At 40.6% G+C, this 27,906-nt stretch overlaps 3 protein-coding genes across 3 annotated transcripts; all 3 read right to left on the bottom strand.

The window, feature by feature from the left end:
• Positions 1-2,082: 2,082 nt before the first annotated feature.
• LOC125249683 (olfactory receptor 1361-like) lies at positions 2,083-5,629 on the bottom strand. Its single transcript, XM_048162024.1, has 2 exons — positions 4,996-5,629; positions 2,083-4,742 (listed from the first exon to the last, which is right to left on the bottom strand). The coding sequence occupies exon 2, from the start codon at positions 4,724-4,726 to the stop codon at positions 3,740-3,742; it is 987 nt and encodes a 328-aa protein (XP_048017981.1). The 5' UTR covers positions 4,727-4,742; positions 4,996-5,629; the 3' UTR covers positions 2,083-3,739.
• A 6,695-nt stretch (positions 5,630-12,324) lies between these two features.
• On the bottom strand, positions 12,325-14,697 carry LOC125249148 (olfactory receptor 52B4-like). The gene is given in 2 exon segments (XM_048161363.1): positions 12,325-14,238; positions 14,240-14,697. Coding segments are annotated over 2 exon segments (930 nt in total). The 5' UTR covers positions 14,405-14,697; the 3' UTR covers positions 12,325-13,473.
• Positions 14,698-25,476: 10,779 nt separating this feature from the next.
• Positions 25,477-27,197, bottom strand: LOC125249068 (putative gustatory receptor clone PTE03). Its single transcript, XM_048161257.1, has 2 exons — positions 27,015-27,197; positions 25,477-26,925 (listed from the first exon to the last, which is right to left on the bottom strand). The coding sequence occupies exon 2, from the start codon at positions 26,914-26,916 to the stop codon at positions 25,972-25,974; it is 945 nt and encodes a 314-aa protein (XP_048017214.1). The 5' UTR covers positions 26,917-26,925; positions 27,015-27,197; the 3' UTR covers positions 25,477-25,971.
• Positions 27,198-27,906: the final 709 nt, after the last annotated feature.

The raw sequence follows: 27,906 nt of genomic DNA, 5'->3' as shown, positions 1-27,906 counted from the left end.
TCGCCATGTCGTCGAAACGCTGTTATTTTCATCCCGCAGTCCAATCACTGGGTCTGATTCCGGCTCAAATTGATAGGGTAAAATTAAAGACATGTTTACAATAACACTGAGCGCATGCATCTCCACGTTATGGTAAGAGGCGTGACCTTTCCGGGCAAGGTTCGCTAAGCTTCTGTCGAATCACAACACAGGAACCGCTGGCACAATCAGAACTCGTTACGTATTTCTGAAGGAGGGACTTCATAGAACAAGGAAGTCATCAGCCCGTTTTTATGACAGTGGAAACAGCGGTATACAGATAAGTAAATTATGTGAAAAATACTGTGTTTTTTTACACGCGAAACATGAGCACATGTTATATTGCACACTATAAACACAATCAAAGCTTCAAAAAAAACACGAAAAACGGGACCTTTAAGGAACACCTGCCCATGGAAGGTCCCTGAAGGAGCTTTGCAGAGTACATGGAGTGGGTGCTGGCATAATGTGGATCCCCATTCACTGTTTGCACAGCAAAGGAGGACAACACCAGCCCTACATTGGACCCAAAGCCCAGCTAGCCTTCAACCACACGCACCACTGGGAGTCCGAGCCCATCGCAGAGTCTGTGTGCGAGAGCCGGCACCAACGTCTGTCCCTTAGGGCATGTTTGTGGAGTTTGAGAGCATGAAACGGAGCCCCGACCATACTTCCACAGCTGAGTTGTGTTTGAGCTTGGTCCCTAAGGAATTGTTTGGCAATCTGGATTATAACTCTTCCTTGTGCTTTCAGTCTCTGCTGGTCTTCTCCAACCCCAAGTCTGCTTTTTCGCCACTGGTCCTGTCAAGACCCAAGTCTCTTTCGTCGCAGCTGGTTCCCCCAGCCCCAAGTTGCCTTTGTCCCCGCTGGTTCTGCCCAGCCCCAAGTCGCATTTGTCACTGCTGCTCCCTCCCAGCCTCCCTCTCCCTCCTCTTCTGTCAACGCTATCCAGATCTTTGGAACTCTGCCTCTGTCGGCTATTCCTTCAGTGGCTCTGCCCAACTGCTCGGATCCACCTTGGACTTCCAGTTCTCCAGCCTCACCCTGGTGTGATGACCCCCCTGGTCCCAAATTGGTCCGACTAGCCTGCAGCTCTGCCTTTGCCCTTCAGGCCTTCTGTGTCACTTTGGGTCTTCATCTCCTCAGCTCCACCTTTCATGTCTCCACCTCTGTCTGTCAGGTTCCTGGCTCCATCCTGCCTCCTCCCTCCATGGATTCTGCCATTGGCCATTATCTTGATGGTTCCACTCTGGGTCTTCCTCAGGCTCCTTCCTTCATCGTCTCCTCAGTGGTGTTCTCCCCCCTTCACGTCCACCTCCAGAACCCCCTCCCTCCCTCCTCTGTTGGATTGGTTGCAGCACAACGATGTGCCCTCCGGGAGGGCGGTGTGCTGTAACTGTCATGTTCGTTTTCCTGTGTTCGCTGTCACTGTTGCCTGAGTTCTTGTTTGTTGCCATGGTTCCGATTGAGTTACACATCCCTGTGTGTTTAAGCACTCTGTTCATGGTTTGAATGAACACTTTAATTAATTTTGAAAGTGTAGTGTGCTCTGTATTTCTCTGTGTTTATTAAAGTATCCTTGTATCGTTCATTCTGTGCCACACACTGTGTCATCTTGGATTATACTACACAGGGTTACCTTTTTGTCTTTTTTTCCCCCTCATTTTTCCTCAACCCCTAATCTAAGGGTAATGTGTCTTTCACACGAACAAAATGACACAGAATACTAGGGACACATCTGAGAAACATTAAAAACCCAGGCAACATTATTCTTTATCTCAAAAACTGTGTTAATAATATTCTCCACATAACATCTCCACTAATAACGTTAGCAAACAGCAAAGCAGTAAACCAATAACATTAACTGCACCATTTATTCATACTTTGAAATCATAAACCCATAAATCTGCAATATTATTTAACAGAAATTTCCACAGGTATGTGAGGAATAGATACACAATCCATTCAGTGGATTATACTGTCTTAACACTATAAAGCCTGCTGTATCATATTTCATGCATGAATTTCTGAAGCAACTTAAGTTTATTTGAGGAACATTTATTTGTACAGCTCTCAGTTATCATTATATTGCATTGATAGAAAAGTGTCCGTGATAGAAAAGTGTCAGAACACACACTTCATCACAGTTTGCTGCATATGGGGCTGCATATAACCAAAGACCGGTCAGAGGGCCAATGATGACCCCTGTCCACTACTGAAAGCACCTACAATGGGCATGTGAGCATTAGAACTGGAACATGGAGTAATAGAAGAAGGTCTGATGAATCAGGTTTTCTTTTAGATCAGGTGGATGACCAGTGCTTGTGTGTTGTTTAACTGGGGAAGAGACGGATGCACAATGGGAAAAGGCAGGCAGAGGCAGTGTTATGCTCTGGGGCAGTGTTCTTCTGCAAGGGAACACTTGTGTCCTGGCATTCATGTGTATGTTACTTTGAAACATACCACCACCCACAGATTAGGAGACCACACACACCCTTCATGGCACTGGTGTTCCCTCGTGGCAGTGGCCTCTTTCAGCAGGATAATGCACCATGCTACACTTCAAATAATTTTCAGGAATTGTCATTTTTCAGGATTTTTTTTAATTTTATTTATTTTATTTTATTTTATTTTATTTATTTTTTTTCCTGGATAACGTAACGTCACAATTACTTGTAAAATGAATGACTAGTAAAAAACTTTAAATGTCTCACTGTATATTGTTATTCTTGTTTTGGTGGAGCCATTGCTTACACATTACGTCTGCACCAGAATCACTAATTTCAGAAGCTCCCTCAGTGATTTGATTCTGGAATCAGCAGTTTTTTGTTGGTAATGTATTTGCACTTGAAAGTTTCCAACAAAAAAAATGCCACCTGCTTAATGCCACCACTAACCAATCAGAATTAATTTTTTCCTTGGTCCTGTGACGAGTAAGGAAAGGACTCCTCAAAGGCATATTCATAAAAATTGTAAGCATTTTTAATATCTAATAGCATAATATCTATTTTAATATCTAATATAGCAGTCAGTGCAAGGCATTATTTTTTGTCTTTCTCCCATTAGGGTTCTTTAGTTCCACTCCAATAATGATTAATGCTTAGACAATAACTGGCAAAAAATAACCATATATTTTTCCCATTTTCAAATTATTAAACACATATTTGATTACTGTATGACAAGTACTTTTAATGTCCTTGCTGCTGTTTTGAATTCATTTTAAAGTCACAGTCTTGCTAACTGTTTTCTAAATAGTGGGTCTTACCTCTGCGATTAAATTTGGAAGCACACATTACTGTGATTCCCTCTAATCTTCTGTAAATTACTGAATCAAAAATCTAGAAATGTAATATTTACAAATGTCAATGGCTTTGAATCAAGTGAATATGAAAAAGATTTTTACGCTTGGGAAACATTGCCATACTCATTTGCAGGACATCACATTAATTCTGTGTAACATAGGCCTGATTAAAATAGAATCAATCAAAGCTAACTAAACATTTATTTTATTGTATTTTTTGCAAGTATAAGTAACATATCATGAACACGAAGCAATACACAATGAAATACACAATGTACATTTGTGTCATTTGAGTCATGTGCAATGTACACAATGTAATCCAGAGCATTAACATAATTTTGTTATGTAAGAGCGATCTGCTTAACATGGCATTTAATGTGATATAAAGTATTTTCTATTATAAGAAGCACAAAACTCTAGTTAATCATTGACCTCATTTTTAATGATCTGTTGTGCCATTTTTGACTTTCCCAGAAGCTTGACTATCTTATCTCGTATTTCATCAGTCTTCAAGCTGTAGATGATTGGGTTCAGCATTGGGGGGAGGGTAACAGAAACAGTCAGAACTGCTGTGTAGAGGTCAAAATTCTGAATTAAACGCAGGTTCCCTAGTACGAATGCCAGCATTACTGGCATGTAATAGAGCAGGACCAGCAGCAGGTGAGTGAAACAGGTGTGGAAGGCCTTCCAGCGCTGTGTTGTAGACGCAATCCGCATCACAGCAACCACTACAATCACATAGGTGAAAATAATAAAAGTCAAGGGGCCTAGCAAAGTGGTCAGTGACTTAGCTGTACCCAGTTGACGGTTGTAAGAGGTGTCTGCACAAGCCAACTTGTATACTGGACTGTGTTCACAACAGCAGCTCTGTACCTCTCTGGAGGCACAATAAGGGAGCCTGGCAGCGAGGCTGATTGGGAAAATCTCCAGCAGAATAACTAGACACCAAATCCCTGCTATTATAAGCAGCATCCTCAGGTTGGTGTTTATGGTAGAGTAACGCAGGGGCCAGCAGATCGCAATCAGCCGGTCATATGCCAAAAGAGCAAGAGAGAAAGATTCCATGTCACCAAAAAAATGCATGAAGAACATTTGGGAAAAACATGCTCCAAATGAAACATAATTCTGATTGAACACAAAAACAGGCACCATTTGAGGAATTATAACACTATTCATTGAAATGTCAACAATAGCTAGATTACACACAGCAAGATACTTGGGATTCTGTAAGCTGGAGTTCATTAGGACAACAATCAGTAGAACAAGATTACCCAGCAGGGTGATGATGTAGATAATCGCCAAGGCCAAAACGAGATAGTTTTTGTTTGCCAAAGTGCGAAAGGCAGTTAGATAAAATCCCTCATTGAAAGAATTAGTTCCATTGCTGAAAGCAACTGAAAAATTCATCTGAACTCTGGCAAATCTGAAAAAAAGGGTTAGAATTACTTAACAATTAAAATGTTTCTAGTGTTAAAATATTCATAGTGTTTCAAATATAACATTTTAGGAAAAGCCACTTTGAAAAGTCAGTTAAATTTTTTTGTCTTTCACTACACAAAATAAGAGTGGATTAAGGGAGTGATTTAACACCCATATTTACTCAACATATTCAAACAATCATAAGAAGTGCAATATTTTACTGTAACAGAAAACAGAACTATTAGAAGGTATAATACCTATAGCAATCTCTCTTGAAATCTTGCTTTGGATTCAAATTGGGCTGTGTCAAAGGAAAAGAGATTTTTAAAGGCCTGCTAAACTGATGACCAGGGTCTAATGGGTATAATTAACCACTGTTGTGCAAACAAAAATATAATTACCTTGTTTTAAGTTTTGTTACTGAACAAAATGTTTCTCTTGTGTATTTAATTAGTGTAATTATGCCCAAATAGCTTTTGTTGGTCATTACACTTTGAACCATAGAGGCAAACAAATTGAAAAAAAATATATTTTGCTCTTAGTAACAAAGAAAGGATGAGACATCGTCACCATCCAAGACAATAAAAACATATTATGAAAGCATGATATATAAATATATTCATTCATTTTTTTCTCAACCATTTTGCCCTGTATGCTTTAAAAATCTATGGACACTTATCTTTTACCTTTCAAATAATAAAAGGTAAATAAAAAGGACATTTCTGCATATATATCTGCATAAGCATTGCAGATAATTTGATGTTCATGCGTAATCAAAAATATCAAAAGAGAATGTCAAATTACTGTTATGCTTATGAGGCCTTGTGTCAAATAAACACCAGAAAAACATCAACAAAAGCAGTTTTATGCATCAAAACTGCAGCATTGAGTCTACAGGCCTATAAATTATAAAAACATATAAAAAAGATAATCATTTAAAAGGTCCTTTGCATAGCCATTACAGATTTAACATCTAGTATTTTAAAAGTATTCTATCCTCTTAGCATAATTTTAAGAAACTTTTGATTCATCATGCATGTCCCTAAGAAGCTCATTATATTGTTTTGACAAACCTACAATGATTCCCTATAGAGGCCTCCAGGAACAAACATGACTAATATAAAGAAAGCACATTCATTAAACTAATGACTAATTACAGTTGCTACAGTATACAAAAGGTTGACATGCAAGACTAACATCTAACAAGTCTCCAGGTAATAAGATGAGCTCATGATGACACAGTATTTTGAAATCCAATAAGAGTAGAGTCTGCTGTGACACAACACTTTTTTTTTTTTTACCTAAAGATAGAATATTATTTTTAAAGGGTTAGTTAGTTCACCCAAAAATGAAAATTCTAATAACTCACATTCATGTTGTTGCACACCCATAAGACCTTTGTTCATCTTTGGAACACAAATTAAGATATTTTTGATATTATCCGATGGCTCAGTGCAGCCTCCATTGACAGCAAGTTAATTTACTATTTCAAAGTCCAGAAAGCTACTAAAGACATATTTAAAACAGTTCATGAGACTACAGTGGTTCAACCTTAATGTTATGAAGTGATGAGCTCTGGTGTCAAAAGTATTCACATTCATTACTCAGGTAGAAGTATACTGTAGATCAGGGGTGTCCAATCCTGTTCCTGGAGAGCTAACTACCTGGAAAGTTTAGCTCCAACCCTGATAAAAAAACACCTGAATCAGTTAATTAAGATCTTCAGGAGCACTTGATAATTACAGAGAGGTGTGTTGAGCAAGGCTGAAGCTAAAAACTTTGCAGGTAGGTAGATCTCCAGGAACAGGATTGGGCACCCCTGCTGTAGATACTAGGGTTTTAAAAGACTTCTGTAGAAGTTGAAGTGTCAACTCAAGCTTTTTACTTAAGTAAAAGTGTAAAAGTACTGGTTTCAAAACTACTTAAAGTATAAAAGTAATGTAAGGAAAAAAATGCCATTAAGGACAAAAGCTTAGGCCATGCCACAGGGGCCTATTGTGCACTACCCCATCTCTAATGACTATTTGGGATACACTAGGCTACCTGTTTCTACCAACCTCCTCCCTGGTGCTTGGTTGGGACATTTTGCTCAAGTTCTCTTCTTGAGTCTCTGCCATGGACATCTTTGTACTAGGCTACATACATCTGCTATGTCCAGTGTTGGGGGTAACGAGTTACAAAGTTAGTATAGCCTACTTATCACAACGTTGTCAATCGCAAATGCTAATTTATTCAAATGTCTCTCTGCCAAACCACCTACTGTAGCTTAATTTGTGGAGGACTAAGAGAAATCACCCATTTGATAAATGAGCCTGTAGGGGAGAAATAATAACTTTTAAGAAATAATCTTTTTTGAGTAACGACCCCAACACTGGCTATGTCCTCCTTGCTGGAGTGTGACGTGATTTGTGTCATGTGCAGGTGCGACGGATCACGTACAAACCAGTAGGGTGTCGGAATGGTATATGTTTATACTTCTCATCCAACCACAATCCAATTCACTCTATCCGGATGGTTTGATTTATCTGGATAGGTTTTTTTATATAGGGACAAGCCAGAATGAAAACAAGCCGAAATTAATTAGGAGTAACAAAGCTATTTTTAAAATGTAAGGACTAGAAAGTAAAAAGTTGGCTGAAAAATAGTTACTTCAGCAAAGTATAGATACCCAAAATTGTGACAAACATGCAAAAAAATAAAAAATCAGGAAGGGGGCAAGCACTTTTTCACACCACTGTAGATACTAGGGTTTAAAAAGACTTCTGTAGAAGTTGAAGTATTAACTTTTTTACTCAAGTAAAAGTGTAAAAGTACTGGTTTCAAAACTACTTAAAGTATAAAAGTAAAAGTAATGTAAGGAAAAAAATGCCATTAAGGACAAAAGCTTAGGCCGTGCCACAGGGGCCTATTGTGCACTACCCCACCTCCTCAAAAAAAACTAAAAACATCACCTCTGGCGACAAAAATACTTTTTGTATTAAAATAAAATAAAATAAATTTAAATAAAAAAATTAAAAAATGACTTTATTCAACAACTTCTATTGTTGGGCGATTTCAAAACAATGCTTCATGAAGCTTCAAAGCTTTACGAATCATTTGTTTCGAATCAGCGGTTCAGAGCATGTATCAAACTGCAAAAGTCATGTGATTTCAGTAAACGAGTCTTCGCTACATCACAAGTTTTTTGAAACGTTTCCGAAATTTCAATGGTTTACGACTGGGGGGCAATGATTTATGTGAACCCATGAATCAAGTCAACAGGTTAGGGTTAGGGTTAGGCCTAAGCCTAAGGCCGTGTGTCCATCAAAGCATTTTTTGCCAGCTGAAAATGATAGGCGCTCTGCTTAAAATGCCTATCTGCGAGCGCTTGAGAGTGCTTCAGCTGCGCAGCGTTTTATTTTATTTTTTTTTCTTTTCAGTTGAGACGCTTTGTTTTTACAATACGGAATATCTGTGGCACTATACTTATAACTGATTTTGCAGGTAATTTGTATCAGACTAAAAACGTTGACACAATGTGGAATACTTGCTATGTATGTTCGGAGACCAGCAATATTAATTAATTCTTCAACTCAAGGCGACCGGTAAAAAACACCAAGCTCTCTCAGCAATGCTGATGTTGTTAATATTAACAATTTGAGAACAATATAATGGTAATAATAATTTGCACGGTTTGGCATGATCCGAGCTAAGCCATCATTAGATTTAATCATCATTGGCAGCACAATTTATTGTAAGCCTAATGCTTTTTTCCTCAGTTGGTCAGAACAAAAGTGGCAGAAATGTTACTTACTTGTTCAGATGATATTTTCCAGTGAAAATTCTTATATTGGTCATACTTTCAAGATGTAGAATCTGTGATTCTGAAGTGCAGTATCCACACCAGTGCGGTGACTGACAGAAAACATTAGATTCATCCGTGCTGACGAGCTGTGCCGAGGCACAACGCACGTACAGATAACTGTTCCGCATATGACTGCAATTGCAGGTTTCAAACAGAGATGGCAACAAAGAGGAAAAATCGCGGACTGCAGCTTTAAGGAGATGTCTTTTTAATTCAGCTGAATTTCATATTAAAGTATACATAAAATCAAAATTGACCTTATTTACTTTGTTAGTGCATATTACTAGTCTTGTAGTAAACAATTAATCCGTGCAAGTTAAAACACAGAAAAAAATTGTTTGTCGCGGTAATCTTTTATCAAAATCTGAAAAGTTACTTCCGGCCTGGAATGGCGTTCCTTCTCTGATAACGTCAGTTTTGACGGCTTGGGTTGAAAACGCGTAAACCACTCCTCTGCAACCGTTCGTCTGCTATGATCGAGATATGGAGAGGAGGAGCATGAGAGATGAAGAGGAGGAGCGCTAAAGTAAAACTCTGCCCTCTATTCAGTATTCCGTTTCAATTGGAAATACGTCACAACACTGGAGAAAAGTAGTTTGCAACTTCTGGTTCACGCAGACTTTAAAAGTATTTGAACAGTTTAATAAATACAAACAATGTTATGGCCCATTGTTGTTCTGTGCTTTATACTTACATTTCTCAAGCATGTTTTACTCAAAGATGTAAGGCAGTTTTTATTTTTAAGAAAACTTCTTTCAGTTCAGTATACTTAAATCTTTAAAATTCCCCTGAAATCAAAATTTATTATTTTTTTTAAAGTAAATTTAAGTAAATCTTTTATTATGAATATGTTAGCCTTAAGGTTATGAATAAGCTGGTGTGTTCCAAAACAATGACAAAATTCACATTTATGAGATATAAGCATTCAAAACTTCCATTAAAATGGATCACGGATTTTCATGACATCACATCACACTTCAGCTTCTCATCAAATCTTCTGTCCAATCAAATGCTCTCTAGAATCTGAAGTCCTGCCTCCTCCTACACTTGAAATTAGCTCACATTTGCTCACACATTTACAAGTTTCTACATGGTGAATGGCACATGCACTATATAGAGAATAGGGAATGATTTAGACAGTGTTAATATGCTTTCCTTTGACGCAAATGAAGTCCGTTTTCACGTTGTGTCACATAGGATGATCCACCGTAACGTGTGCAGTCTGCTCTGTTCTAGAGACACGAGCACACAGAGCGGATCATATGCACGTCGCGAGTCGGCACAGGCCACAAAAGGTATCGGACCCATTTGAATACTGCAAAGAATGCTAGGAGGAGAAACGGTTTGAGATTAGAAGTAAACTGAGGTTTTACGTAGTCTAATGGCTCTGGCCGAGCTGTGACATAAACAAAACGCTATTGGCTATTTTCAAAAAGGAGTGGGGCGGTTCAATATGGGTTTCTGCAGGTATCTTCAAATCTATTTAATGCTTTTTAATGCCATTTTTACAATTTTTAATGCCATACACGACCCATGACTAACCACATATATACACACATGCAACCAGATGGACGATAATGCAATGATGAAACTATATCACTATGAACTGAATTAGAAATGGCTTACTCTAAACTTAATCTATGTAAAATTAAAGTGCATTAGAAATTGCACTGAATTAGTGCATTTTTTCCCCCTTAGCTAATAATAATAGTAATAAGTCAGAGTGGCATGTGAGAAACAGTCTACCCAATGGCCTCTTCCCCTGAAAAATCACTAGCATACATTTCAAGCCACTTAGACAGTAATCAACAATTATACCACTTAAATCAGTCAAAATAGATAGGGTTTTGTGACAAAACATTGCATGTCAACAAATCATCTGCACAAAAAACAAAAACAAAGTGAGCTTTAACAGCAGATCTCAAGCTGAATCATATACAGGTGGCTTTTGATCAATTCAAACCCAAAGAGTGTGCATTTGCAAATTCTAAATGGGTTAAAAAGGATGCACCACCTTTAAAATGAGTCATGTTGTTTGATTAGCAGATTAGCATTTCATTTCATTTCATGCTCTGAATTTTTTATTTTAAAAGCATTCAATTAAAATGTCTCTGGGCCTCAACAGTTTCTTCTTTTATGTTGCAAGTCTCTACTTCCCTGTTCACTGAGAAGACTCTCTCTACCGTAGCTTGCCCATGAGATAACAGCAGGAGGCACTGAAGGAAACTCCAAAGCTCAGGATAAGATACATTGAGAGTTTGATGAAGAAACGTATCAAGTCGTTGTTCCATGGGTTTGAAAGAGAGGAACTCCTCACTTTTGCCATGCAGAGAGAGAAAGCTGTCGAACTGTTGCACAACAGCATCACCTGCAATGAACAAAAACAAAAATAAAGCAATTAAAATCACATCAATTTAAAAGGATGGTTGTTTATTTATATCTAGTACAGGATATTGATGTAAATTTGTTTGTATAATCTGAATTTGAACATGAAGACTAATGCATATAAAATATGAAACATCTTCAAATTATTTAAGCCTATACTCTATTTAAGCAAGCACATTTAAAAAAAAAAAAAAAATAAACTAATCTTCAAAATGTTCTTCAAGGGTTAGTTCACCCAAAATGAAAATTCTGTAATTTATTACTTACCCTCATGTCGTTCCACACCCGTAAGACCTTCGTTAATCTTCGGAACACAAATTAAGATATTTTAGTTGAAATCCGATGGCTCCGTGAGGCCTGTATAGGGAGCAATGACATTTCCTCTCTCAAGATCCATAAAGGTACTAAAAACATATTTAAATCAGTTCATGTGAGTTCAGTGGTTCAATATTAATATTATAAAGTGACAAGAATATTTTTGGTGCACCAAAAAAACAAAATAATGATATAGTGGTGGCCGATTTCAAAACACTGCTTCAGGAAACTATTAATGATATTACGCAGCGCCTCTCACAAATGTCTCCATGGTTGCAAGGCATGTTCCCTGTGCATCGGGGGTCACGGGCGCTGCGTAATATCATTGCACCTGCTGCACCCATGGTACGGCAGCAAAGTTCCTTGATTATTATGCTGGAATGAGAATACAGTTCCTAGCCATATCGGCCTAGAAAATCACAACTTTTCATTTTCCATCAGTCTTAGTACACGATGTAACTACAGAAGAGAAAAGTTTTAAATAGGAAAAATATTGAAACTCTGTGGTCATTTTTGAGCAGGATGCTATTGGTCTCATCAGATTAAATGAACTATGCTAAGCTATGCTAAAAGTGGTACCGCCAGACACAGAGATCAGCTGAAAGGATTAGAAAACGGTAAAACTCAACTGTTTAACTCTAGGGGAGTTGGAAAATGAGCCTATTTTCAAAAAAAAAAGTGGAGTGTTCCTTTAAGTTGACTGAACTAAGTACTCAATTTGTATTGAATAACTGAATTACCAATTCTCAATATTTCTGTGAGTACTCTGTACTATGTGGTAGTTAGTTTTATCAATTCAAAATGATGAGCTAACTTACTTGCTAAATTTAAGGCAATCGTTTTTTTGTTTGTTTGTTTGTTTTTTGTTTTATGTAAACTCAACAGGTTAATAAAGATAAATTAAACTAATTACATTTTACAGTATTATTGCCTTGCCATGACCCATAATTCTACTTATAGTAAAACATATGAACTGAAACTCAAATTCAAAACCCCTAAATAAAAAGGGTGCATACTTAATTTCATGTATACTGTATAACTATTACTTTTTTCACAAGGCTTTTTAATCATACTTGAGAGCAGAGAGCAAAACAAAAGACAAAGCAAAACAAATATTTTTCTCCTGAAATGCTCAGAGTATAATTGAAGAGTTGAAGACTATAATGTTAAAAGTTAGTTTTTTTTGGTCTGTGCTGCACAGCTTCCTTTATTCCCTCATCTTACTGTGAGCTATTTGTCCACTTAGGATGTAAGGCCAAAATGTATACAGGACACAAAATGGTTTGGAGAGTCAGTCTTTCAACAGAATATATAACCAGTATAAGGTATGTTTTGCATGCTGGGCCCAGCATGGGATGCTGGTTGCCGGTCCTCAGCATGGAAAGTGGGAGTGCCGGCTGGACCAGCACTGTATAAGCACTATACTGGCTCTTACCAGCCTAAACCATCCTGAAACATTATACATGCAAATAATGCAGCTAGCAAAGCCATAATCAAGAAATTAAGAAATAAAAGTATATATTTCTAATTATTAAGGTTATTTAATGTTTTAGAATAATGTATTTGAAAATATTTAATATGCATACAGTATCTGCACTATTTCTCAATAAGCAGCAGAGGGCAGTATACTCAAAGTGATTCAGGACAAACTGCAGTTTGGATAATTCTTTGTCATGACTGCATTTGAAATATTGATCTGTAAATTATGTCGGCTCTAACCAGCATAAACCATCCTGAAGAAATATGAATTCTTGCTGGTTAGGGTTAGATAATAGTACTAAACAACTTGTAAAATCTTGTAAAAAGATTAGAGGTATTAAGAAAAAGAGTGTTTAAATCTAGAAATGTAAAACACAATATTTTTTTATTTTTTTATTTTTTGGCATACATGTAACCGATCTTGTGTTCTGAGACGCCAAGGATCTTGGCTCATTACTCAGCTTAATAAATGTAATTTTAAAAATTAGACTACAATATAAAATATATTTTTATATTGTGTGTATATGTGTATTTACTGTATGTATGTGCCACTGGTACCATTTTAAAAATTGTTTTAGGTTTGTATCTTGTTGGTCATAAACTGGAATTGCATTTAGCCCTTTTTTAAATATCAGTCAAATTAACTCCAGCAGAAAATTATATATCAGGACATGTCACAACCTGCTAAACTGTGATTCTAAAAGTTATTTGTTCATGATGCAAAAACTTTTTTCTTGAAAAATTGGATCCCTTTGACCCTGATTTCTTTAGTTCTCATTCCATATATAACAGGATTCATCATCGGTGGCAATATCATAGCAGCAACCGCAATGAATTTTCTTAAGTGAGGAGAAATATCTTTTATCCTGTATGAGATGATCGTGAAAAGACCCAAACACTCAAACAAGATAAAGACAACTAGATGTGTACCACACGTCTGCAGAGCTTTACTTCTCGTGTCAGAGCTTTTGTTGCGAAAGCAGGCTATGAGGATCTGTAGGTATGTGTACAAAATCAGACCAACTGTTATCACCTGACAGACAGCTGTCAACAACAGTCCATAAATGTTATTAATGGTCGTGTCTCCACAGACCAACTGAAGCAGGGAGGGATTGTCACAGTACGGATGGGTAAGGTAAGACCTACAGCGAGGCAAACGCAGGAGGAGAATGAAAAGCACGGCTATCAGTGTCAAATTAGAGAGCCAAACCAACGAGATGATCTTCATGAGGTGAACGTTGTTCATAATGGTAGTGTATCTCATTGGCTGGCAGATAGCAACATATCTGTCGTATGCCATGGCAGTCAAGATGAAGACCACAGATACAGCATATACATGTATAAAGAAAGCCTGAGTGATACAAATGGAGAACGACATGGTCCTGGTGTCAAACAGGAGCTCCCGCATGATATGAGGGAACAAGCAAGTGGAGCCTATGAGGTCATTAATAGGCAAATTTAACAGGAGAATGTACATTCGGTTCATGAAGTCCCTTATTGGTTATGATTGTGAACAAGAGGAAGGAGTTGCAGAACAATATAATTATATAATTCAGAGCGGCAAAGACAAACGCAACAATGGCCTTCTCAGGAGACAGATCGAAGCCCTGAAGAGACAGATCAGATGACACATTGTAGGACATTGCCCAGCTGAAGACATGATATCATCCTAAACAAAGTAGAAAAGGGCAAATATATGAAATATATTACAGCTCAACCAAGGATACTATGGGTTAATGTGTAATATTTAAAATACTTACAACAGATTCTGTACATTTAGAAATCCTTTGCTCTTCTGCATAAGATATGGTGACAGTTATGAGCTGTCAATAACATGACACTTACTTAGTGTCTGGTTGATTGACCAAGCAGTCATGCAGCAACCGGACCTTTAACTAGTGTGTGCGCTTTTATCTTGGGTCTTTTATACTGTCTTTAAGTTATCCGTCTATGTGGATTATAAACCTCATGAGGGAAAAAGCCACTATGACGATGATATTGTCAACAAAACATTTTTTTTCCTTTTTTTTTTTTGTAAATCAGATGAATCAATGAAAGAGCACGGCTAACTGGAGAACTTTGTCCATTTCTAAGATAGCACAACTAACTGGAGAACTTTAATGTTGCTTTTAATGGTGCATTCTGTAGTTTAGTGGTAATCTAAAAAAAAAAAAAAAAACATTTAAAAGAGTCATTTAAATGGGATAATTTGGAAAAGGGCAATATTATTATATTTGCGTGCAATATTTGCATAGCGCGCACCACCCCCGCAAGGCAGGTATAAATACGGAAGCAGATGCAGTTGCACTCTGTCTTTTGCTTTGGAGCCAACCTGTTGTGTTCCTGCTATTGACTGAGAGTGAGCTTCTCAAGCCTTTGAAGTGCCTCGTTTTACTGTTCTGATGTTAACCCTCTGGGGTCTGAGGATTCTTGGGGCCATGGAGAAGTTTTGACATGCCCTGACATTTGTGCTTTTTTCAGTTGTTCATAAAACATATTAATGGAAAAAGTGTCATTACATTGTATTCAGCACAAACTAGGCTACAATAATATGTGAGGAACATGTATGTACATGTTTGTATTTTTGAAGGAATAACGTTTATGCATGGTTATTGAAAAAACAAAAAACTTAAGTCACTGAAATAAAGCCAAAAAAATATATTAAATCTGTGTTCACTTCAAGGGTATTGGAGGTTGTAGACTAGAGTTTTTGCTTCAAAATGATGTAAAAAATTATGCTGCCTACTCGTTCATTTATAACAATATATTGATTTAGTTTTTGTAAGACACTTTTTGTCAAGAAACACAGGAGGCGTGAATCATCATGAATAATGGGTCGTTTACACCTGAGAAGACAAAATAATCGCATAATGAGTTGTAATGACCTGCATATTAATGAGGCCTTTCAGTCAGGTAGGCTGTGAAAAAACCCTCTTGTGATCATGTCTCAAGCTCATCATGGTGTATATCAAACATACAGAAAAAACAGCAATACTGTGAAATATTATTAGGCCTACAATTTAAAATAATGGTATTCTATTATATACTTTAAAATATAATGTATTTCTGTGATGCAAAGTGTCTGAACAATTATGTTACCTCTATGGCATTTCATATAGCCTTTTAGCTTAAAAGCATGCACATTTGGAGAAATATTGATGGATTCTCATATGTTTATGTAAATTTTCTATACAGAGGAGTAATATTTATTCAATATTTATTGTCATCACTATGAACGCTGGATACTGTGTTTTTAATTAATACTTGCAGCCAGAGGGCGCTCTGTGCACATTTAGTCCACAAATGCCTCCTAAAAGAAGAACAACCATGTGACTCTCCAGGAACTAACAGAGGCCAGACATCGCTATAATATGCAGATAAACACTTTTCAAGACAATAAATACATGATTGAGATGATGTATACATGTATTGCCTCAGAATTTCTCTGGCTCTGGTCAGGGGAGTGGCACGTCGGCGTGCATGAGGAGGTGACCAAGTCATGGAGAACGCTGTATAGCATTCGTGCCAGGCCTGGTCCCTCTTCCGCCTTCATCACTCTGGATGGCAGGGAGGCTAAGGGGTACGCTGGGATCCATCCGACGGCTGCAGGCTGCAGGCTGACGGCTGCAGGCTCTCCCATCCCGGGCCTGTAAATTCTCGTCTAACACAGAGAAAGCTTACAGAGCCTGCGGACAGGCCACCTCTGCCTTGCATGCCATGGCCCTGTTACAGGTCTATCAGGCCAAAGTGCTCATGGACATGCCCCAGGGTGGTCTTGACCAACACCTGCTGGGGGAGCTTCGCGCCGCCACCGACCTTGCTCTCCGGGCGACTAAGGTGATGGCTCGCTCCGTTCATCAAGTGATGGCTATGCTTGTGGTCCAGCAACACCACCTGTGGCTGACCTTGGTGGACATGAGGGAGAACGATAAGTATCGGTTCCTGGACTCCCCCGTGTAACAGGTCGGCCTATTCAGCGACACAATCGAGAGCTTTGCCCAGCAGTTCTTGGCCGCACAGAAGCAGACTGAGGCCATCAAACACATCCTGCCACAGCGGTCCGCTGCTGCCTCCACCCCACCGCCAGCTGCGTAACCTTAGTCTGCTCGTCGCCCGCCTGCATCGTCCAACATCCCTGCTAAGTATGCAAAGCAGCAGCCTCCACCCACCAGACAGCAGGGAGCCAGTCGTGGCACCCAGCCAGCTCAGACCCTAGCCAAGTCAGGTGGCAAGATAACTATGAAGCGGTCCTGAGATGGGCAACCTGGAAGAGAGGATGTCAGCTCTTTGGGAGATGATGCCCGCATCTGTCCCTCCCCCAGAGGAGGGCCGGTGGGAAAATTGTGTCTTGTATTGTACCGCCGCTGGCTCTCCGGAGTCCAGAGGTACCCACCTTTTCACAAAAAGAGCTGTTTCCCAATTCCTTCAGGTCCAAAGAGGGTGCGGCTAGCAGTGTGCGGTGCTCCGCTTCGCCACTCTCAGCCCCCTCTCACCTTCGCCAGCAGGTTCCAGTGTGTATGTCGAGGCTGCCTCCCTTGTGGCTTCTCCCATACACACTGCCACTTCGGGCCGCAATGCCGTCTGAGTCAGGTCCCAGTACTCTGCCTCGCTGCCCCACGCCGGGTATGTCTGTGGTGCCTTTGGTCCCGCTGGCTCGGAGGCAGCCATTGTTCCACTCAAGGAACAGGGCGTTCACATTCTCAACTACCTTCGACGACTGGCTCATTCTGGCCAGCTCGTGGGAGCAGTTGTGTGAACACAGGGACATGGTATTTGCTCACCTCATCCGGTTAAGTCTTCGGGTCAACTGGGACAAGAGCTGGACTCGGATCGCCTGGACAGCACGCCTCATAGAGGAGTGCGTCCTAGTCAATGTTGAACTGCATGAGTTCACTCAAGGACAGCGGTCCCACTGAAATTTTTTCAGAGGCTCCTGGGGCATATGGCATCCGCAGCCCCAGTCACACCACTCGGATTGCTTTATATGAGGCCGCTTCAACACTGGCTTCACAACCGGGTCCCAAGATGGGCGTGTCAACGCGGTACATTCCGTGTTCCCTGTGATACCGAACAGCCATCGTACCCTCACTCAGTGATTGGCCCTTAGTTCCTGCGGGCAGGAGTTCCCCTCGAACAAGTGTCCAGGTGTGCTGTGGTCTCCACAGATGCCTCAGCCACCTGGTGGAGACCGACTGTAAGGGAAACCTCATTTGTAACCCTTGTTTCCCGAAGGAGGGAACGGAGACGTACGTCCCGTCGCCACAGTTCCTGTGCCTTCGCTGTAGTGCAGACTCAGGTTGTCTCCTCAGCGAAAAACAGAGTACAACTGCATCCGCTTCCGTATTTATATCTGCCTTGCGGGGGCGGTGTGCGCTATGCAAATATTGCATGTCAATTCCATTGGCTTATTTAGTTTCACTCGAAGCTGATAGGGCTCTCTGGCGATATCCCAATTCGTCAGTCACTACTGACAAACGTCTCTGTTCCCTCCTTCAGGGAGCGAGGGTTACACACATAACCAAGACGTTTTCCATCTGACATTTTTCACTTCAAACATATGTGCTCATTTAGGATGTTTTCACTGGATCATGTGATGACTACTGCATAAATATTATATACAGTGTTGCATGACCATGACATCTTATGAAATTAACAAATTAACAAAATTAAATTTATTAGTATGACTCCCATGATGACACCTGTAGTATTTAACTAGCTTTGATGACTAATGATCCAAAAATAAGTTGACTATTAGTTAATTAACAGCTGAACATAAGTTAGAAATGTAAATGTAAAACATACAAGAAATCTGAAATTTGTTACAGTGTTCTTATGGTTATTTTTTGGAATAAATGTAAAAATACTTTGCCATCTGCATCCAAGACATCTAACCCGTTTTATCTCTCCTGCTTCTATTTTTTCTTAATAAACTTATATTTGCTGCATTCGCTATTGAATCCTCCTTATTTCATGTGATAGTACTATTTAAAGACACTTTTAACATGTAGTTAAGTATCATATAAAGGGAATATTAACATAGTTACAATACATTTGAAAATAATTATTTAATGGATAAAAATTTGTGGGTAATACATTATAAATACATTTTATATATATATTTATCATACTGTCACGAATGCGGCTCCCACGGTGCACCCTCCGGACCGCTGGAGGGAGCCATCACCTGAATATTGACTCACAACCATTCCGGACTCCATTTCCCATAGGCCCTCATTCCTGGGACTGATTGCGTTTACACCTGCACCACATCACACTCACACTATTTAAGACGCACACACACACACATCCATTGCGAAGTCTTGATTTGCTGTGGTGATCATTTCTGAGCCTTTATTTTGTGGACTGATATCTTGTTATTACCTGGACTGTTTACCTCTGTTGAACCTTTTGCCGTCTGCCCTGATTCCTGCCTGTTTACTGATCTGTGATTGTTTGCCACCTGTCTTGATCCTTGCCTGTGGACCCGACTCTGATTCTCTGCTGCCTGATTCCCGACCATTGCCTGTCCTGTTTACGGTACTGCCTTGCCCTTGTTTGTATTTGGCATTGTGTTAATAAAGCAGCAAATGGATCCACACTCTACTGACCCATCATTACAGAAGACTTCGCCACACAGCGATCCAGCAGCCCTAGCACAGATCTCCACTGAGTTATCAGCCCAAGCCAGTCAACTAGCGATGCATCACCACCAACTAACCCGCCTAACCTTGCTTACGGAAGAACTGGAAGACACTACAGGGCCTACGCCTCAACCCCGCCGAGGCCGCCACGCCGCCGCCACGCCGCCGCCCGCCGCCCGCCGCACCTGCCACGCCAACATTCACCAATCCCCCAACCATGAATCCCCGTCTGGCCCTTCCTGAGAAGTTTGATGGCACACCAGCAAAGTGTAAGGGCTTTCTCCTTCAGTGTTCCCTATATGTGAATCAACAGCCCCCTTGTATCCCTCTGACACGGGTCGTATCTCATTTGTTTGCTCACTACTGATGGGCAAAGCGCTGGACTGGGCCACCGCTGTTTGGTGGGATGACGGTTCCGTGTTTCCCACATTCGCTGACTTCCTTCAGCGGTTCAGAGAGGTGTTCGAACATGCCGCGGGAGGTCAGAGGCTGGGTGACCAGCTGCTCTCACTGACACAAGGTAAAGCCACAGCAGCTGAATATGCCTTGCAGTTTCGCACTTTGGCGGCACAAACAAACTGGATAGAGGATACATTGAAGCTACTCTTTCATCGGGGTTTATCCATGGACTTACAAGCAGAGCTCGCATGTCGGGACGAGGGTAGCTCATTAAATTCATTCATCGAACTGGCAATTCACATCGACAACCTCCTGCGTTCAAGCGCCCGTCCCTGCCAACCCAGTTCAACCCCAGCCGTTATACTCCACTGTCAAATGCACCTTTGCTTATACTGCGGCCAGGCTGGCCACGCTTCAAGGTTAACTGCCCGGTTTGTCCTACTCCCACGAGCTCCAAAGCGGTGAGTTCTCTTCCACATCATAACTATTCATCCAACTGCCTCAAAATTCCCATTCAACTCACCGTTAACGAACAAGTCATCACCACTCGTGCTCTTCTGGATTCTGGAGCGGCTGGAAATTTCCATCATCTCTCTAATCGATTGCCATTCTCTGTTAACAGTGGAGGCGCTAGATGGAAAGCCCATCGGAGGAGGAAGAGTAGCACACATCACTGCCGAGCTCAAACTTCAAATTGGAATCCTGCACCACGAAACCATTTGCTTCTACGTAATTCACTCACCTAACAACCCTATCATCCTTGGTTTGCCCTGGCTCCGTACTCATAACCTGCATGTGTCTTGGAAGGAGGGAGAGATACTACAATGGGACAGTCACTGTCACAAACAATGTCTACAACCTGTAACCCCGTTGCCGCTACGATCTGTGGAGGTCCACACGGAGAACCCAGAAAAGCACAACATTCCCGCCGAATACGCAGATCTAGCCGTGGCTTTTAGTAAGCAAAAATCCACTGAGCTACCTGCTCACAGACCTGTGCTATTGACTTGCTGCCAGGTGCCACGACCCCCAAAAGCAGGATCTTCCCTCTCTCGCAGCCCGAAACCGCATCCATGAAAGCATACATCGAGGAGGAATTGGCCAAGGGGTTTATTCGGCCATCCACATCACCAGCCTCAGCAGGGTTTTTCTTTGTCAAGAAGGACGGAGGGCTGAGACCTTGCATTAACTACAGAGGTTTGAATGACATTACCGTAAAGTTCCGTTATCCCCTGCCACTGGTCCCTGCAGCACTTGAAGAATTACGTCAGGCTGAGTATTTCACCAAACTCGACCTTCGCTGTGCTTACAACCTCATTCGTATCCGGGAAGGGGATGAATGGAAACCCGCTTTTTCCATGACCACCGCTAAGAGACCCTCGTTATGCCGTTCGGGCTTTCCAACAGTCCAGCCGTATTTCAATCCTACATTAATGATGTATTCAGAGACATGTTAAATCACTGGGTCATAGTGTACATTGACGACATTCTTATCTACTCTAACTCACTTGACGAACACATTCAGCATGTTCTGCAGAGACTCATAAAGCACCAGTTATATGCAAAAGCTGAGAAGTGCGAATTTCATCAAACCTCCACTTCCTTCTTGGGGTACGTCATCAGCCGGGACGGGGTGGCTATGGATGACAGCAAGGTGAAAGCAGTGCTCGAATGGCCGAAACCGCGCACTTTAAAGGAACTGCAGCAATTCCTGGGCTTTGCCAACTTTTATAGGTCGGTTTCATTCGAAACTTCAGCAGTGTAGCCGCACCCCTGACTTCCATGACAAAACGCTCATCCTCTCATCTTCTCTGGTCTCCAGAGGCTGACCAAGCATTCGAAGGGCTCAAGGAACGGTTCACAACGGCACCCATTCTCCGTCACCCTGACCCGGAGCGCCCTTTCATCGTGGAGGTGGACTCTTCCAACACTGGTATCGGTGCCATTCTGTCCCAACGTCAAGGCGATCCCGAAATGTATCTCTGCACCTTCTATTCTAGGAAATTGTCAGCCGCAGAACGAAATTACGACGTAGGTGACCGTGAACTGCTGGCCATGAAAGCGGCACTGGAAGAATGGCGTCATTGGTTGGAGGGAGCTCAACATCCATTCACGGTGTTCACAGATCACAAAAACGTTAGAATACCTCCGCTCAGCCAAACGGTTAAACCCACGTCAGGCCCGATGGGCTATGTTCTTCACCCGTTTCCATTTTAATGTCACCTACAGACCTGGTTCCAAAAAACACCAAAGCGGACGCGCTATCTCGACAAACCAAGCGAATCGAACAACCGAAGGCTGAAGAACACATCATCCCTGACTCCCTCCTTCTCGCACCAGTTCAATGGGACATCATGACCGAAATAACCCAGGCCAATGAGCAATCCACTCCTCCGACCACATGTCCACCCAATCGCACCTACGTACCAGCACATCTGAGAGATAAAGTTCTACACCATGTCCACGATCTTCCTAGCTCTGGTTATCCCGGTATCACTGCCACTCATAATCTGCTGCAAAACCGGTTCTGGTGGGAATCCATGCTTCACGACGTAACTCAATTCATCCACCACTGCACAGCCTGCCAAACATCCAAACCCTCTCACCAGTCGCCTGCTGGTCTGCTGCAACCACTGCCCATTCCACAACGCCCCTGGTCTCACATCGCAATCGACTTCATCACTGACCTGCCCGCCTCACAAGGCAACACTACCATCCTCACAGTAGTTGATCGCTTTTCCAAGGCGTGTCACCTCATACCACTCCCTAAACTACCCACGGCCTTCGAGACCTGCCGAAGTACTGTGCAATTTCGTGTTCAGACTGTATGGATTACCTGACGATATCGTATCAGACAGGGGACCACAATTCACCTCTTCGGGTCTGGGCCGCCTTCTTCAAGAACCTGAATGTTAATATCAGTCTCACCTCAGGCTATCACCCAGAGTCCAACGGTCAGACGGAACGTCTGAATCAGGAACTCCCACGTTTTCTTCGCACCTATTGTCAGAGCAAACAGTCTGAGTGGAGCCGATATATCATGTGGGCAGAGTATGCGCAGAACTCGCTACGGAAACCGGCTACCGGCATCACCCCATTCCAATGTGTCCTGGGTTATCAACCGCCGTTATTTCCATGGTCAGGCGAGCCCTCTGAGTTACCTGCAGTCAGCGAATGGATGCAAAGGAGTGAGGAGACATGGGACTTAGCACATCACCATCTTCAGCGTGCAGTCAGGAAGCAAGAGACTCAGGCCAACAGACATCGACGACCACAACCCCGGTACACTGTAGGACGGTGGGTCTGGCTGTCCGCCAGAGATCTGCGGTTAAGACTTCCATGCAAGAAACTCAGTCCCAGGTATGTAGGGCCTTTCCAAATCACCTAAACAAATTACCCCTGTATCTTTTCGCTTAAAGTTGCCTGCTAATTATTGCGTTTCTCCCACTTTTCATGTTTCGTTGCTGAAACCCTCCGGGGGTCCGAGAGGGGAACCGGAGGGAGCCGAGGACCATCATTCCCCACCGCTAATGATCGAGGGCGAGGAGGCCTATCATGTTCGAGAGCTGCTCGATTCCAGGCGCCGGGGTCCGAGGCTACAATATCTGGTCGACTGGGAGGGGTACGGACCGGAGGAGCGATCCTGGGTCAATGCGGATGATATCCTGGACCCCAATCTCATGGAGGAATTCCATCGGACGCACCCGGAGAGACCGGCCCCGCGACCTCGTGGTAGACCCCGGTGTCCGCCTCCTTCGCGTCTGGAGCCGCTCACAGGGTGGGGGCCCTGTCACGAATGCGGCTCCCACGGTGCATCCTCCGGATCGCCGGAGGGAGCCATCACCTGAATATTGACTCACAACCATTCCGGACTCCATTTCCCATAGGCCCTCATTCTTGGGACTGATTGCATTTACACCTGCACCGCATCACACTCACACTATTTAAGACGCACACACACACACATCCATCGCGAAGTCTTGATTTGCTGTGGTGATCATTTCTGAGCGTTTATTTTGTGGACTGATATCTTATTACCTGGACTGTTTACCTCTGCTGAACCTTTGCCGTCTGCCCTGATTCCTGCCTGTTTACTGATCTGTGATTGTTTGCCGCCTGTCTTGATCCTTGCCTGTGACCCGACTCTGATTCTCTGCTGCCAGTCCCGACCATTGCCTGTCCTTGTTTACGGTACTGCCTTGCCCTTGTTTGTATTTGGCATTGTGTTAATAAAGCTGCAAATGGATCCACACTCTACTGACCTCATCATTACACATACATTATTCTTTATTTTTTATACATTACATAAATAATTCATAAGTGTATTTTCTATGTCTGATAAGTATATTTAAAAGTGTACAAGAGATGGGTTCAAGTGTACTACAAGTGGTTACTAAATACTTTTTTAAAACAGATAGTATGTTGAAAGCACATTTTAGTTTATATTCATGCTGTCTCAAAATAGCACAGTTAAGGTCACTTAGATGTTAAGATTATCTTAAGAAGTACTAAAGAAGAATTTTTGGTATATTAAGTACAAAATTAGCGCATGGAAATAGAGCACTTTAAGTACATTACGGAAGTCTACTAAGTGTACTGAAATAAAGTGTATTTTAGTGCAGTTTTTTCACCTGGGTATAAAGAACACTTGGAAAAGCATCTTCGAAAGCATCTGCTGTGTACAAACTCTGATAAACCTCTTTAAAAGTCAGTTTTACATCTAAGTCTAAATCATAAACATCTTAAAGGCATTTTATAAATGCGTATTTAACATCTGACAGAAAAAGTCTTATAAACGCGTTGCAGATGAGCAAATACTCTAGTCTTCCAGATGAAAACACACAAATCAAATAGACATCTCTGCAATGTACATGTGCTATCTGGGTTGTTTATTTATTTAACAGAAAATGGGAGTATGAATTTACATCGGATTTAAACATTTTAAAACAATGAGGACTTTGCTTCCTCATTTATTGCAAATAAATTACAGTGAAATTAATTATATAATAATAATAATATTAATAATAATAATAATACATGTAATAATAAAATAATAAACATATATGTTCAAATAATGCACCTAGCAAAGCCATAATCAAGAAATTAAGAAATAAAATTATATACTTCTAATTATTAAGGTTATTTATTGTTTTAAAATGATGTATTTGAAAATATTTAATACAGTATTTCAAAGCATACAGTATTCTGAACTATTTCTCAATAAGCAGCAGAGGGCAATATACTCAAAGTGATTCAGGACAAACTGCAATTCAGATCACTCTTTGTCATGACTCATGTGAAATATTGATCTGTAAATTATGTCCGCACTTAAACCAGCATAAACCATCCTGAACCAACATGAATTCATGCTGGTTTAAGCTGGATTTTTCAGCAGGGAAGGAACAAAAGACACAGCACTGCCATAGACTAGTAGCACTGTTGCATCACAGTATGAATGTACCTGTCTAAAGGACAAATGGTTTACAGAATGGATGGATGGAATGAAAAAAAGATATTATCAAAATCTTACAATCTTAAAAAAATAATACTTTTTAAATAGATTTTGCTATTATTCTTGCAGTTCTATACATGCATATTTGAAAGGGTTAGATGCAAAAATAATTCTGTGTCTAACAATATAATGGTTTTGGGAAGTTAGGTAACAAATTGTTTCAATAATAATCTTTCTTTCTTTCTTTCTGTATCTTACATAAAGACGTGATTTCAGAGGCATCAATTTAGTAGACAATAGTACTAAACAAATTGTAAGATCTTGTAAAAAGATTACAGAGGTATTAAGAAAAAAATAAAGAGTGTGTAATTATCTATAAAATAAAAACACAGTATTTATTCATATTTTTTGCCATACTTGTAACCAATCTTGTGTTCTGAGATGCCAAGGATCTTGGCTCATTACTCAGCTTAATAAATGTAATTTTAAAACTTAGACTACAGTATAAAATATACTTATATTGTGTGTGTATATGTGTATATACTGTATGTATGTGCCACTGGTACCATTTTAAAAAGTGGTTTAGGTTTCTATCTTGTGGTCATAAACTGGAATTGCATTTAGCCCTTTTTTAAATATCAGTCAAATTAAGTCCAGCAGAAAAGGATATATCAGGACATGTGACAACCTGCTAAACTGTGATTCTAAAGTTATTTGTTCACAATGCAAAAACTTTTTTCTTGAAAAACTGGATCCCTTTGACCCTGATTTCTTTAGTTCTCATTCCATATATAACAGGATTCACCGTCTGTGGCAATATTAGACCAGCAATCGTAATGAATTTTCTTAAGTGAGGAGAAATATCTTTTATCCTGTATGAGATGATCGTGAAAAGACCCAAACACTCAAACAAGATAAAGACAACTAGATGTGTACCACACGTCTGCAGAGCTTTACTTCTCGTGTCAGAGCTTTTGTTGCGAAAGCAAGCTATGAGGATCTGTAGGTATGTGTACAAAATCAGACCAACTGTTATCACCTGACAGACAGCTGTCAACAACAGTCCATACATGTTATTAATGGCCGTGTCTCCACAGACCAACTGAAGCAGGGAGGGATTGTCACAAAATGGATTGTTAAGGTAAGACCTACAGCGAGGCAAACGCAGGAGGAGAATGAAAAGCATGGCTATCAGTGTCAAATTAGAGAGCCAAACCAACATGATGATCTTAATGAGGTGAACGTTGCTCATAATGGTAATGTATCTCATTGGCTGGCAGATAGCAACATATCTGTCATATGCCATGGCAGTCAAGATGAGGACCACAGTAGCAGCATATAGATGTATAAAGAAAGCCTGAGTAATACAAATGGAGAACGACATGGTCCTGGTGTCAAACAGGAGCTCCCGCATGATATGAGGGAACAGGCAAGTGGAGCCTATGAGGTCATTAATAGGCAAATTTAACAGGAGAATGTACATCGGTTCATGAAGACCCTTATTGTTTATGATTGTGAACAGGAGGAAGGAGTTGCAGAACAATATAATTATATAATTCAGAGCGGCAAAGACAAACGCAACAATGGCCTTCTCAGGAGACAGATCAAAGCCCTGAAGAAACAGATCAGATGACACATTGTAGACATTGCCAGCTGAAGACATGATATCATCCTAAACAAAGTAGAAAAGGGCAAATATATCAAATATTACAGCTCAACCAGGTATACTATGGGTAAATATGTAATATTTAAAATACTTACAACAGATTCTGTACATTTAGAAATCCTTTGCTCTTCTGCATAAGATATGGTGACAGTTATGAGCTGTCAATAACATGACACTTACTTAGTGTCTGGTTGATTGACCGAGCAGTCATGCAGCAACCGGACCTTTAACTAGTGTGTGCGCTTTTATCTTGGGTCTTTTATACTGTCTTTAAGTTATCCGTCTATGTGGATTATAAACCTCATGAGGGGAAAAAACCACTATGACAATGATATCAACAAACCCTTTTTTTTTTTTTGAATCAATGAAAGAGCACGGCTAACTGGAGAACTTTGTCCATTTCTAAGATAGCACAACTAACTGGACTAACTTTAATGTTGCTTTTAATGGTGCATTCTGTAGTTTAGTAGTAATCTAACAAAATATATATATATATTTATTTAAAAGAGTTATCTAAATTGATCATTTGGGAAAGGGCCACAGTCTTTAAAAAGTTTTATAAATTTGTTGACATTTTTAATGACACATAACACATTCATTGCATTTACACCGTTTTGACCAGCAGGTGTCACCACTGATCTAGGCTATATGACATCAGTGGGCATCACCAGCAATTAGAGTTTTAAGGGCTTTCAAAACAGTAAACAAAACTTTTTGTTTCTCCTTTCACTAATGTATGGTGTGGGTGGCTCCTGAATGTATTTCACCATATTGAAGTGATGTGACCCCCGCTGTGTTTCACAAAACGCCAAAGAGAATCCTCACGCTCATTGGCTGCTGCCTCTATAGATATGCTAGTAGCAGCATAGTGTTGTCTGGCAATGCAAAAAGGAAAAACTAAACTATGGAATACACTTTTATTGCTTTACCAGCAGAGACAACGACAGAATCAGCTGTACGACTAAACAAGTGATAGGAAGTCAAATA

This window comes from Megalobrama amblycephala, linkage group LG16 (genome assembly GCF_018812025.1).
Source record: "Megalobrama amblycephala isolate DHTTF-2021 linkage group LG16, ASM1881202v1, whole genome shotgun sequence".
Lineage (NCBI taxonomy): Eukaryota > Metazoa > Chordata > Actinopteri > Cypriniformes > Xenocyprididae > Megalobrama > Megalobrama amblycephala.
Note: the sequence above shows the minus strand (reverse complement) of the source record. Positions and strands in the feature narration are given on the sequence as shown.

Coding starts and splice junctions, on each gene's coding strand:
- LOC125249683 (XM_048162024.1), bottom strand. CDS start 4,726: ATGAATTTTTCAGTTGCTTTCAGCAATGGAACTAATTCTTTCAATGAG.
- LOC125249068 (XM_048161257.1), bottom strand. CDS start 26,916: ATGTCTTCAGCTGGCAATGTCTACAATGTGTCATCTGATCTGTTTCTT.